The 13791-nt window shown below is 45.6% G+C and overlaps 1 protein-coding gene across 1 annotated transcript in view; it reads right to left on the bottom strand.

Moving 5' to 3' along the window:
* The window catches only part of smad10a (SMAD family member 10a), a 37019-nt gene that overhangs the window by 4737 nt on the left and 18491 nt on the right, over positions 1–13791 (bottom strand). Inside the window, exon 11 of the mRNA XM_057355708.1 lies at positions 367–505. Coding sequence (XP_057211691.1) covers positions 367–505 — 139 coding nt within the window. The remainder of the gene's footprint in view (positions 1–366; positions 506–13791) is intronic.

The raw sequence follows: 13791 nt of genomic DNA, 5'->3' as shown, positions 1-13791 counted from the left end.
TATACTATGCAAAACAGTTTGGACCCTAAAACCTTCTCCCTAGTCAAAAAGGTAATATACTGCAAAGCTTCTTTAGCTTGCAAAGCCAAGAAATTAGTGACTTATATTCTGTTCCAAACCATTCTGGTTTTAACAGTTTATGTGGCACATTTAAGTGCAGCGTATCTTGTGAACCTGTCGCAATGTTGTGCACGCTTTGCAAAGAGGCCGTTAAAGAATGCAGCATGGTGATAGAAAATTAAATTGGGACTGTTTCAGGTAAGAAACCCGGACTAACACTTAAAGGACTTTTTTAATCACCAAACTATGGTCAATGTGTAGTTTGCTGAAAATGATAAAAATAATTTCATGTTTAAAGGCACTTACTGACTGCAGGGGCGATTCCACCAACACTTCCTGGTCCTGGAATATTTCCTGCCACCGCTGCGGCCTGAGCGGCTGCTGCTGCCTGTGCCGTGGCTGCCTGCTGTTGCATCTGCCTGTGGCACTGCCTAAGGTCAAACACCTGAAAAAACAAAACAACATTTTTTCTGCATTTTATGTGACAAACAACCCTAATCTTCTTAAAATCCCCCTGTGGTGAAAAGTTTTTAATGTTGTTTATATGTCTATGTGGTGTTTTAATAAGCTTTAAAGTCCCAGTGAAATTAAAAATTACAATGCCTATTTTTTCATGAAATATTGCAGCATATATTGTAAATAGTTTATCAATGTGGGTCATTCTCTTTTAAAAAATCATGTGGCCTCATGATCTTTAGTTATAATCTTAAAATGCACTTCCGTCCTGTAATGACTAACCAATCTTGGATGATGTGTGTTAGACGGCTTGGGCGGAGCATCAGTTAACTCCTCCCCTTCAACACTCAGTCTGCTGCCAGTTCCATTTCAAAATGCAACAGCTGTTTTTATACATTCAATTGCAGAGAAAGATGAAAGCCACACCCATCTCATTCAAAATAGGTTGTTTGTATATGACGTCACGGCACTGAGCGAAGTGCCGATGGAGGGCAGCAAAGGATTTTCTCCATAGGAATTCACCATAACAAACTCAAAATACCTGTGTTTTGCGTCGTTTTTGACTGTTCAAATCGATCAAACCATGAAAGGTGTTTTTATTGTGTAGCAAAAGCTGATGTTCACAAAGGGGGAAAATGCGAGTATCGACTGAGAAACGGAGATAAAGTGGCTTGTAAACCTGAATCTGCGGTTGGGATGAGCCAAGCCAGATGACTTTCTAAAACACTTAACGAAGTTTAACATACCTAAACCCTAGTTATCGGTGATTCTATTGTTCGGAACGTTAACATAGAGGCACCAGCCACCATAGTCCAATGTTTACCGGGAGCCAGAGCGCCTGACATCAAGTCAAATTTAAATGTGCTGGCTAAGGCTAATCGTAAATTCAGTAAGATTGTCATTCACGTCGGCACAAATGATGTTCGACTCCGTCAATCGGAGATCACAAAAGATAACATTAAAGAGGTGTGTGAGCTCGCAAGCATGATGTCAGACACTGTAATATTCTCTGGCCCCCTCAATGCTTATCGTGGTGATGAGATTTATAGCAGATTATATTCACTAAATGGCTGGTTGTCTGAGTGGTGCCTGCAGAATGATATAGTTTTTATAAATAACTGGAAGAGTTTTGAGGGCAGACCTGACCTGTTGAAACGAGATGGTCTCCATCCCTCCTGGGCTGGGACTTCCATCCTGTCTAGAAATATGGCAAAAAGTCTTAATGCTAATGCTAAAACTTGACTCGCTGGGGCCCAGGTCAGGGAGCAGACAGTATGGCTTAACCAACTGTCTGCTTGCCGTCTCACGTCGCAGAATACACAAAATGTACAACATGTAGTAATCCGTTCTCCCAAACATCACAAAATAGAGACTGTGTCTGTCCCCCGGATTAGCAAACATAAAATAATGCGTAAACCTCTTGAAAGTAATTTAATAAACGTTAAACAAACTAAACATGAACAAAATACAGATAATCAACTGTTACGACTCGGATTGCTAAATATTAGATCTCTCTCTAATAAAGCACTTTTTGTTAACGATATGATAACAGATCATAAAATAGACATGCTCTGTTTGACAGAAACATGGCTAAAACCAGATGATTATATTGCTTTAAATGAATCTGTCCCCCAAGATTATTATTATAAACACGAGCCTCGTCTAAAAGGCAGAGGGGGAGGTGTCGCAGCACTTTACAATAACTCTCTTAGCATTTCCCAGAAGTCGAACTCTAAATATAATTCTTTTGAAGTCATGGTTCTTCATGTTTCAACACCTAATACTAAAGATAAAACACTTTTTAAATTGATTCTAGCTATTGTATATAGGCCTCCAGGGCACCACACAGATTTTATTAAAGAATTTGGTGGGTTCTTATCAGAACTAGTACTGGCCGCAGATAGACTCCTTGTCGTTGGTGACTTTAACATCCACGTAGATAACGTTACAGATGCCTTAGGAATGGCTTTCAAAGACACTCTTAACTCCATGGGCATTAGTCAACATGTGTCAGGACCCACTCACCTTCGTAATCATACTTTAGATTTAATACTGTCTTACGGTATAAATGTGGACGACGTTAAAATCCTTCAGCAGAGTGAAGACATTTCGGATCATTATCTGGTATTATGTTTGCTTCACTGGCCTACGGCTGCAAATAAAACTCATTGTTACAAATATGGTAGAACAATAACTTCAACTACCAAAGATGCGTTTCTCGATAATCTGCCCGAATTGTCTCAAATCATGAGAAATAACGTTGAAGATCTTGACATTACCACTGAAAATTTTAATTCCACCTTCTCGGTAACGCTAGACAAAGTTGCTCCACTACGTTTAAAGAAGATTAAAAATGGCAGCCCCACACCGTGGTATAATGAACACACTCAGGCTCTAAAGAAAGCGGCCCGAAAAATGGAGCGCAACTTTAAGAAAACTAAATTAGAGGTATTTCGTACAGCATGGAAGGATAGTATTCGAAAATACAGGAAAGCCCTAAAAACTTCTAGATCCGCCTACTTTTCATCACTAATAGAAGAAAACCAGCACAACCCTAGGTTTTTATTTAACACGGTGGCTAAATTAACAAAAAATAAATCGTCAGTGACTTCTGATCCTGTATATCAGCATAGCAGTGATGAATTTATGAACTACTTCACATATAAAATCCAAGATATTAGAGAAAAAATTATAACAATGCAATCAGAAGTGAAACCCGCTGAACAAACTAACTACAGCGCCCTTAAGGAGAAAATGCAATTATTTTATACCGTAGATCAAGATGAGCTGTCTAAAATTATTAGATCATCTAAATCAACAACATGCATACTAGACCCTATACCTACAAATCTACTGAAAGAGATGCTCCCAGAAATTATAGATCCTCTTCTTGGTATTATTAACTCATCTCTGACATTAGGACATGTGCCTAAAGCATATAAGGTGGCTGTTATAAGGCCCCTTGTCAAAAAACCCCAACTCGACCCTAGAGAACTAAGGAACTACAGGCCTATATCGAATCTACCTTTCATATCTAAAGTTCTGGAAAAAGTAGTTTCAACTCAATTATGCTCCTTCCTCCAAAGGAATGACATCAATGAAGAATTCCAGTCTGGATTTAGAGCATGTCACAGTACAGAGACTGCTTTGATCAGAGTTACAAATGATCTGCTATTGGCGTCTGACCGAGGTTGTATCTCGTTATTGGTGCTGCTAGACCTTAGTGCTGCATTCGATACCATTGACCACAGCACACTCCTACATAGACTCGAAAATTATGTCGGCATTAAGGGAATAGCTTTGAAATGGTTTAAATCTTATTTATCCGACCGTTTTCAATTTGTAGCAATAAACAATGAGGTGTCACGCAAATCGCAAGTCCAGTACGGTGTACCACAGGGCTCAGTCTTAGGGCCTCTGCTCTTCGCATTATACATGCTACCTCTAGGAGATATAATAAAGCGACACGGAGTTAGCTTTCACTGTTATGCTGATGATACTCAACTTTATATTTCCTCGAAGCCTCATGAAACACAGCAGTTCCATCGAATAATGGAATGCATAGTCGATATAAAAAACTGGATGAGTAACAACTTTTTATTACTGAACTCGGACAAAACGGAAGTGTTACTTATTGGACCGAAAACTGCTATAAGTAACAACCAAGAATACTGTTTAACTATTGACGGATGTTCCATAAAACCCTCGTCGTCAGCAAAGAATCTTGGCGTTCTATTCGATAGTAATCTGTCATTTGAGAGCCACGTCGCCAACACCTGTAAAATTGCGTTTTTCCATCTTAAGAATATATCTAAACTACGTCATATGCTGTCAATCTCAGATGCAGAGAAGTTAATTCATGCATTCATGACATCAAGACTAGATTACTGTAATGCACTGTTAGGTGGTTGCCCTGCAGGCTTATTACAAAAACTCCAATTGGTCCAAAACGCGGCAGCTCGAGTTCTTACACGTACAAAAAAGTATGAACATATTAGCCCGGTTCTGTCAACCTTGCACTGGTTACCTATAAAGCATCGCGTTAACTTTAAAATCTTGCTTATTACCTATAAAGCCTTACATGGTTTAGCTCCTCAGTACTTGAATGAACTCCTTTTGTATTACAGTCCTTCACGTGCATTACGCTCTCAGGCGTCCTGTCAGTTGGTAATACCTAGAATTTCAAAATCAAGTGCAGGTGGTAGATCCTTTTCCTATCTAGCGCCTAAACTTTGGAATAGTCTTCCCTGCACTGTCCGGGAGGCAGACACACTCTGTCAGTTTAAATCTAGACTAAAGACGCATCTTTTTAATCTTGCATACACTACTCTTCCATAATATAAATCTTCAGAGGGTTTAGGCTGCATTAGTTAGATCAACCGGAACCAAAAACACAACTGATGTACTTGTTGCATCAAAGAGTACAGAACAGTACTCTACTCTCAGCCAGTCTTGTCTCATTGTTCCAAGGTTACCACAGCGAGCAGGATGCAGTTCATGGCCTGACCTGATGGTAGAGCGGAGAATGGGAAGTGGGGACCTGACAAGAGCTGAGATGATAGAGCTGGATAAAGAAGGACGCGGTCTCTTGACATGTCTTCACCACAAAATTTCAAATGCTATTAGATTATTAATGATAATCTTAAACTATAATTTATTTTATTATTAAGTTTATTTATTTTATTTAGCCTTGTTGTGCAAGTTCTCTGGAGCTTGTGCAGAGGCAGCAGCTTTTGCCAGAGGGGAACTGGAATCCCCTGGTTGGGCCTGGGTTCTCCTGAGGTTTTTTTTCTCGATTAGAGTTTTGGGTTCCTCGCCACCGTTTGCATACTGTTTTTGCACTATCTGCCTGACCGGGGGGGCTGCTTTAGAATCTTAAAGTTTTACTTAATTAATATTGCATATAGGAATTTATTATCTGTTATATTTGACCTGTGCTTCTCTCTCCTTTATCCTAAATGTGTGCTCTCACTGAGCGTGTGTGTGTGTGCGTACTTGTCTGTGTACGTACGTGTGTGTGTGTGTGTGTGTTGTGTGTGTGTGCGTGCGCATCCGTGTGTGTGTGTGTCTCTGTGTCTGTGTGTGTTGGTTTCTGTGTGTGGAGTGTTTTGTGTGTGGGTGTGTCTGTCTTCTGTGTTTTCAACCTTTTCTTGTTTTTGCAGGTACAACTTTGATTGTTTTGCTTGTAGTCAATGTGTCTCATGTGCAGCTGCTTTGTAACAATGAAAATTGTAAAAGCGCTATATAAATAAAGTTGAGTTGAGTTGAGTTAAACAACGACCAGGTGGACTCAAAGTTACTGCTCAAGACCCTTGTCATGAACACTAGCTGCAAAGATCGAGTCCTTATTAAACGAATAAAGTGATAAATCTCACTTTAAGCCTTTCTCCCCCATATAAGTCCATTATAATTAAATAGCTTAACGTACTGAAACAACGACCACGTAAAAACAAATTCCTATTAAACCTTATTTGTAATAAACACTAGCTACTGTTAAAAGAACAAGCACAATTATTCCAGGGATAAGAATCTCAAGTTAAACTTGTTCTTCATTAAAGTTCATTAAGAAACCACATAACGTGGCTCAAGGCAGCCAGCGACAAACTGAGAGCATAAAACTTTTCTGTTATCATGTTTATGTTTTATATCAGTGATAAACAAATGTATTTATTTTGGTTTTCCGTGGTTGTTGTTTTGTTAAGTTAAGTTTCCTTATAATGGACTTCTAAAGGGAAACGCGAGATCTTTCACTTTATCCATTTAATAAGGGCTCGTTCTTTTAACAGAAGTGTTTATTACAAGTAAGGTTTGACAGAAATTTGGGCTTACTTGGTCGTTAAACATAGGTACTTTGAGTTAGTGATAGTGAATTCCTATGGAGGAAAATCACTTGCTGCCCTCCAGCCTCGCCTCGCGCGTCATAAAAAACACGTGATGGCAAACAACCAATTCGAAAATGCGTCAAAATATGGAAGTAAAAACGATCGCAACTTCCGGGTCATGGGGTGAATTCCTTATTTTAAAGGCGCAATTCTTGATTAACAGCGGCCACTAGCGTTGTATTATAGACTTGCCATGAAGCGCTCAGTCCAAACACGACGGTGGCCACCACAGTACAAAAAGATGTCGTTCTCATGTTGACGCAAGGAAGAGATTGCAGGCATTAGAAAGACTGTAGCATTAGAAAGACTGTAGAAAGAGCTATGTCTTACGTATTACATAAAATAAAAGGTTTGTGGATTTTAAGTTTAAAAATAAGGATAAAAATCAGACAGGAGCTAGGACCTGTGTTAATATTATAACGACTTTCCAGCAGAGACGCGTTAAGACCCACGGTACTAAGGCTTTTAGCAGGGATACTCACAGATATCTAGGGGGTACTTTCCTGTTATGATCCGGGTCTCTCGGGGCATGTGTCCTGCGGGGGGGGGGGTTGTCGAACACGTGGAGTGTCGTTTGACAGCTCTCCACATGTCCGGTGTCTGCGTCATCTGCCCCGCCCTCGTGTTTCCATGTCGGGCTTTCCTCACTCACTGGTTTTCATCACTCACACCTGTAGCTCCTTCTCCGATTAGTACTCTCCCCTGCTCTCTTATTTACCCCACACCTGTAGCCAATCTTTAGTTTGCAGATCCCTATTTATTCCCTCTTGTCTAGTGTCAGCTCGTTGTGTTTGTTTCAGACCTGCCTGACGAACAGTGTCTTGTCTTGTCATAGTTATTGCTCCAGTCTTAGTCATAGTCATAGTTATAGTTATTCCTCAGATTTTTTCAGTCATAGTCCTAGTTTTCTGTCTTGGTCCTAGTTCCTTAGTTTTCTCTTTTGTTTTGCTCCAGTGCCTTGGTTTTCTACACTTCCTCATTATTTTGCCCCTCAGTCTTCGCTGGGCCCCGGACCTCTCTGCAACACACTTTCAGACTTCTCTCCCCTCGGGACGGTACCCGGCAGCACTGAGCTCTCATCGGGTTTGGACTAACCATACTTCTCACTCTTCTCCGGCAGAGAGAAACCTCCGGGACGGAGGTGCGTCTCTCCCGTGGATACCGCCCGGCTGAGGCGGTTGCCCGCAGACTCTCGTGGCTCCCAGAGGACAGAGTGGGACTAGAAGGAATCTTGTGCTTTCTGGACGGTGCTGCTGGTGCCTGGAAACTGATTTCTCCCTTTTTGTTCTGTATTTAATAAAGTTCTCATTACCTGCAATTGAATCCCCGTCTCCTTTCTGACAGTCATGACAGAACGAGCTGACCAATCTGGGGATTCAGAGGGGATGGACCCCCTCCGTTTTGCCCTGCGCCAACAGGGAGCCGCTATCGGACAGCAGACATCTCGGCTGAATACAACTGCACAGGATGTAGAGGTACTCGCTGGTCAGGCTGCAGGCCTTCTTAACCAGGTCACAGAACTACAACGAGAGGTCGCCGTCAGCCGTTCTGCTGCCAACTCCTCTCCTCGAGCGCTTCCCCTCGAGCCGGAGCAACACGTCAATAGTCCTCCCCCTTGCTCTGGTTTTTTCCCTCCAGCCTCGCCGCTACGCTACTGAGGAAGCAAGGGTGGCGTATGTACTCACACTCTTAACTGGCTGCGCCCGCGAGTGGGGCACGGCAGTGTGGGACGCCCAGACCCCTTGCTGTCACTTGTTCACGGCTTTCCGGGCGGAGATGACAAGACTTTTTGATCGCTCGGCACGAGGGGATCAAGCAGCTTCCCAGCTCTCCCGCCTGACCCAAGGCAGGAACGCTATCACCGACTACTCAATCCGTTTCCAAACATTAGCAGCAGCCTGCAACTGGAATGCGGAGGCTTATCACGCTCGCTTCCTGGAAGGGCTAAGCCCCTACATCGCAGATGAGATCGCCACTCTCGACCGTCCACAAGATCTAGAAGCCTTAACCAACCTCTGTCTCCGGATTGAGAACCGGTTAAGTAACCGGCGCAAACGTCGTCCTTCTCCATCATCCTGGCAAGCCCGAGACACCACCCGGGAGGTCAACAATCCCCTAAGCATGTCTTCGACCGGCACCGATGTAGAGCCCATGCAGCTGGGACGTTTCCAACTGTCTCCGCAACAGAAGCAGCAACGTTTACTGCAAGGACTTTGTTTTTACTGTGGTAAGCCGGACCATCAAGTCTCCCAGTGTCCGGTAAAAGCTCACACCCATCCGTAGTACGGAGAGTCCGGGTGGGCGCCTGTTCTGTAACCTCTCCTCATTTTCACACCCAACTACGGTTCCAACTCACCTGTTCCGGTCACAGTCACTCCGGCAAAGCCCTCCTTGATTCCGGTGCGGAGGGAAACTTCATCGATGAGACTACCGCCCGCCGATAGAGGATTCCTGCCATTCCACTCTCTCAGCCCATTGAGGTCATGACGCTAGCGGGACAACTTTTCTGTACCATAACTCATGTCACTCGTCACGTAAGACTTCACCTTTCTGGTAATCATTGTGAGAGTATTGCGCTGTACATCCTCGATTCCCCCAATACTCCCATCATATTAGGGCATCCGTGGTTGTCACAGCATAATCACATTGATTGGGTTAATAATTCTGTTTTGGCCTGGAGCTCTTTTTGTCATGCGTCTTGTCTTGGTTCTCAACTCAACAACTTTATTTATAAAGCGCTTTTACAATTTTCATTGTTACAAAGCAGCTGTACATGAGACATATTGACTATAAGCAAAATAATTAAAGTTGTACCTGCAAAAACAAGAAAAGGTTGAAAACACAGAAGACAGACATACCCACATACAAAACACTCCACACACACAATATGCACACGTACTAACACACATAGACATAGAGACACACACACACACACGGATGCGCACGCACACACACACAACACACACACACGCACATACACAGACAAGTACGCACACACACACACACACACGCTCAGTGAGAGCACACATTTAGGATAAAGGAGAGAGAAGCACAGGTCAAATATAACAGATAATAAATTCCTATATGCAATATTAATTAAGTAAAACTTTAAGATTCTAAAGCAGCCCCCCCGGTCAGGCAGATAGTGCAAAAACAGTATGCAAACGGTGGCGAGGAACCCAAAACTCTAATCGAGAAAAAAAACCTCAGGAGAACCCAGGCCCAACCAGGGGATTCCAGTTCCCCTCTGGCAAAAGCTGCTGCCTCTGCACAAGCTCCAGAGAACTTGCACAACAAGGCTAAATAAAATAAATAAACTTAATAATAAAATAAATTATAGTTTAAGATTATCATTAATAATCTAATAGCATTTGAAGTTTTGTGGTGAAGACATGTCAAGAGACCGCGTCCTTCTTTATCCAGCTCTATCATCTCAGCTCTTGTCAGGTCCCCACTTCCCATTCTCCGCTCTACCATCAGGTCAGGCCATGAACTGCATCCTGCTCGCTGTGGTAACCTTGGAACAATGAGACAAGACTGGCTGAGAGTAGAGTACTGTTCTGTACTCTTTGATGCAACAAGTACATCAGTTGTGTTTTTGGTTCCGGTTGATCTAACTAATGCAGCCTAACCTTGAGTATCATATTATTTGCGCCCAATAGTATCCAGTGTATGCAAGATTAAAAAGATGCGTCTTTAGTCTAGATTTAAACTGACAGAGTGTGTCTGCCTCCCGGACAGTGCAGGGAAGACTATTCCAAAGTTTAGGCGCTAGATAGGAAGAGGATCTACCACCTGCACTTGATTTTGAAATTCTAGGTATTACCAACTGACAGGACGCCTGAGAGCGTAATGCACGTGAAGGACTGTAATACAAAAGGAGTTCATTCAAGTACTGAGGAGCTAAACCTGGTTCTGCCCCTTCTCCTGTCTTTGTGCCATCTGTGTTTCTGGTCGCTGCCCCCGATGTGACCGGGGTCCTGGAGGAGTACCACAGCCTTCGTACCGTGTTCTGCAAGTCGCAGGCCACCTCTCTACCTCCGCATCGCCCCTNGTAGTGTATGCAAGATTAAAAAGATGCGTCTTTAGTCTAGATTTAAACTGACAGAGTGTGTCTGCCTCCCGGACAGTGCAGGGAAGACTATTCCAAAGTTTAGGCGCTAGATAGGAAGAGGATCTACCACCTGCACTTGATTTTGAAATTCTAGGTATTACCAACTGACAGGACGCCTGAGAGCGTAATGCACGTGAAGGACTGTAATACAAAAGGAGTTCATTCAAGTACTGAGGAGCTAAACCTGGTTCTGCCCCTTCTCCTGTCTTTGTGCCATCTGTGTTTCTGGTCGCTGCCCCCGATGTGACCGGGGTCCAGGAGGAGTACCACAGCCTTCGTACCGTGTTCTGCAAGTCGCAGGCCACCTCTCTACCTCCGCATCGCCCCTACGACTGTGCCATAAACCTCCTCCCAGACACAGAGAGGCCATGGACAAATATATCAATGAATCTCTCCAAGCTGGGCTCATTCGTCACTCCTCCTCACCGGCCGGGGCGGGTTTCTTCTTCGTACAGAAGAAGGATGGCTCCCTGCGTCCCTGTATTGACTATCGAGGCTTGAATGAGATTACGGTAAAGAACAAATACCCCTTACCACTCATGTCAACGGCCTTCGAACTCCTGCAGGGAGCCCGGGTCTTTACCAAGCTAGACCTCTGCAACGCCTACTACCTGGTCCATATCCGTGAGGGGGACAAGTGGAAGAGGGCCTTTAACACACCTACGGGACATTATGAGTATTTGGTTCTCCCGTTTTGTTTGACCAATGCTTCAGCCGTTTTCCAGGGCCTCATTAACGCCGTGTTGAGTGACATGATCAACCGATTTGTCTTTGTTTATCTGGATTTTTTCCCCCTCTCTCCAGGAACATTCCCGACACGTGCGTGAGGTTCTTCAGCGATTATTAGAGAATCAACTATTCATCAAGGCGAAGAAGTGCGAATTCCACGCCGATACAGTTTCGTTCCTTGGCCATGTCATCTCCCCCAGGGGAATTGAACCTGATTCATCTAAGATCAAAGCCGTCGCCGAGTGGCCCAGTCCCGACTCTCGCAAAGCTCTTCAGCGGTTCCTGGGGTTTGCCAAATTTTATCGGCGATTCATCCAGGGTTTTGGCCAGATTGCCGCTCCGCTCACAGCGTTAACCTCCACCAAGGTTTTGTTCAGGTGGAATCCCCAAGCTCAGGTAGCCTTTGACAATCTCAAGTCCCATTTTTTCTCTGCTCCTGTGCTTTGTTTTCCAGATCCTGAACGACAGTTCATTGTCGAGGTTGATGCTTCAGAGGTCGGGATAGGCGCGGTTTTATCTCAGCGCTCGATTGGTGATGGGAAGGTGCACCCATGCGCCCATGCCTTAGCCCTGCCGAACGAAACTATGATATCGGTAACCGAGAGCTTCTGGCGGTTCGACTGGCTTTGGGTGAGTGGCGTCATTGGTTGGAGGGAGTAGCGCAACCCTTCTTGATCTGGACGGATCATAAGAACCTCGAATATGTCCGTTCAGCCAAGAGGCTGAGTTCACGCCAAGCCCGTTGGGCACTCTTCTTCGGTTGCCTTGGATTTCCTACATCCAAGTCGCCTACACATCGCCTTGGATTTTGTCACTGGCCTTCCTCCCTCTGGCGGCAACACCGTTATCCTTACGGTGGTGGACCGCTTCTCCAAGGCGGCTCATTTCATTCCCCTAGTCAAACTGCCCTCCGCCCGGGAGACCTCCCAACTGTTGGTGGACCATGTCTTTCGTCTCCATGGGTTGCCGGTGGACGTTGTGTCCGATAGGGGTCCTCAGTTCACCTCCCGGTTCTGGAAAGAGTCCTGTAGACAAATCGGGGCCTCAGCAAGTCTGTCTTCAGGTTTTCACCCTCAGACCAATGGGCAGTGCGAGCGAGCCAACCAGGATCTCGGACATAAGCTCCGCTGTCTAACATCTCACAACCCCTGCTCTTGGAGCCAGCAGCTCTCCTGGGTCGAGTATGCCCACAACTCCCTCCCAGTTTCCTCGTCAGGTATGTCTCCATTTGAGTGTTCAGTTGGTTATCAACCTCCTCTGTTTCCCTCCCAGGAACCCGAAGCTGCGGTCCCCTCTGCTCTGGCCTTTGTCCGGCGGTGTCGCTGCACCTGGACAAGAGCCAGAGGGGTTTTGACCCGAACCTCTCAGAGAACCAAAGCAGCGGCCAATCGTCACCGGGTCTCTCCTCCGCCCTATGTTTGTGGTCAGCGGGTATGGCTTTCCACCAAGGACCTGCCTCTCCGGATGCCCTCTCGGAAGTTGGCCCACAGGTTCATTGGGCCATTCCGCATCACAAAGGTGGTTAATCCGGTGGCCGTCCGACTCAAGCTCTCTCCTAATCTTGGTCGAGTTCACCCTGTTTTTCATGTTTCCAGGGTTAAACCAGATATCACGTCCCATCTCAACCCTGCCAGCAGTCGCCCCGTCCCCCCTCCCCCGCGGTTGGTGGACGGGTCTCCGGTGTATACCGTCAGGAAACTTCTTGACGTTCATCGCCGTGGCAGGGGCTTCCAGTACTTAGTGGACTGGGAGGGTTATGGCATAGAGGAAAGGTGCTGGGTCCCGTCTCGAGACATTCTGGATAGGTCGTTGGTCGTGGACTTCCACCGGAGGCGAGGTGAGCCTCCTCCCTAAGTGCTCAGGGGCGCTGTTGGCGGAGGGGGTACTGTTATGATCCGGGTTTCTCGGGGCATGTGTCCTGCGGGGGGGAGGGGGGGTTGTGTACTTTGTTTTGTCGAACACGTGGAGTGTCGTTTGACAGCTCTCCACGTGTCCGGTGTCTGCGTCATCTGCCCCGCCCTCGTGTTTCCCTGTCGGGCTTTCCTCACTCACTGGTTTTCATCACTCACACCTGTAGCTCCTTCTCCGATTAGTCCGGGGGCTCCTCCCCGGATGTCCGGGTATAAGAGGGAAGCCGGCATGCTCATTCATTCACCTTTTGTTCTTCAGAGCCTACGCATCTGATGAGCAGCTCCAGATCTTCGCTGATCTTCCAGATCTTCGCTGGTCTTCCAGTTCTTCGCTGGTATCCTGCTGGAATCTACGACGTGGTGCAGCGGACGGTCCCTTCCTGCAGCGACTTTCCCCTGGGCGTCTCGGCAGTTCCAGAAGTGTCTGAGCACTATTTTCTAAAAGAGCAAATTTCTCCAGCGTGGCATGTCCCGCTGTTCTCTTGGGTGCGACGCGCTCATTGAGGAAGGGGATGGACACGATGTCTGTCTCACGTGTTTGGGTCTCCAGCACACTGAGGCAGCCTTCGTGGATACATCTTGCCCGCACTGCGGGAAGATGCCTATCCAGACGTTGCGGTCACGGGTGGCTGTATTCTTT

Source organism: Triplophysa rosa, linkage group LG16 (genome assembly GCF_024868665.1).
Source record: "Triplophysa rosa linkage group LG16, Trosa_1v2, whole genome shotgun sequence".
Taxonomy (NCBI): Eukaryota; Metazoa; Chordata; class Actinopteri; order Cypriniformes; family Nemacheilidae; genus Triplophysa; species Triplophysa rosa.
This window is presented reverse-complemented; position numbering and strand designations above follow the sequence as displayed.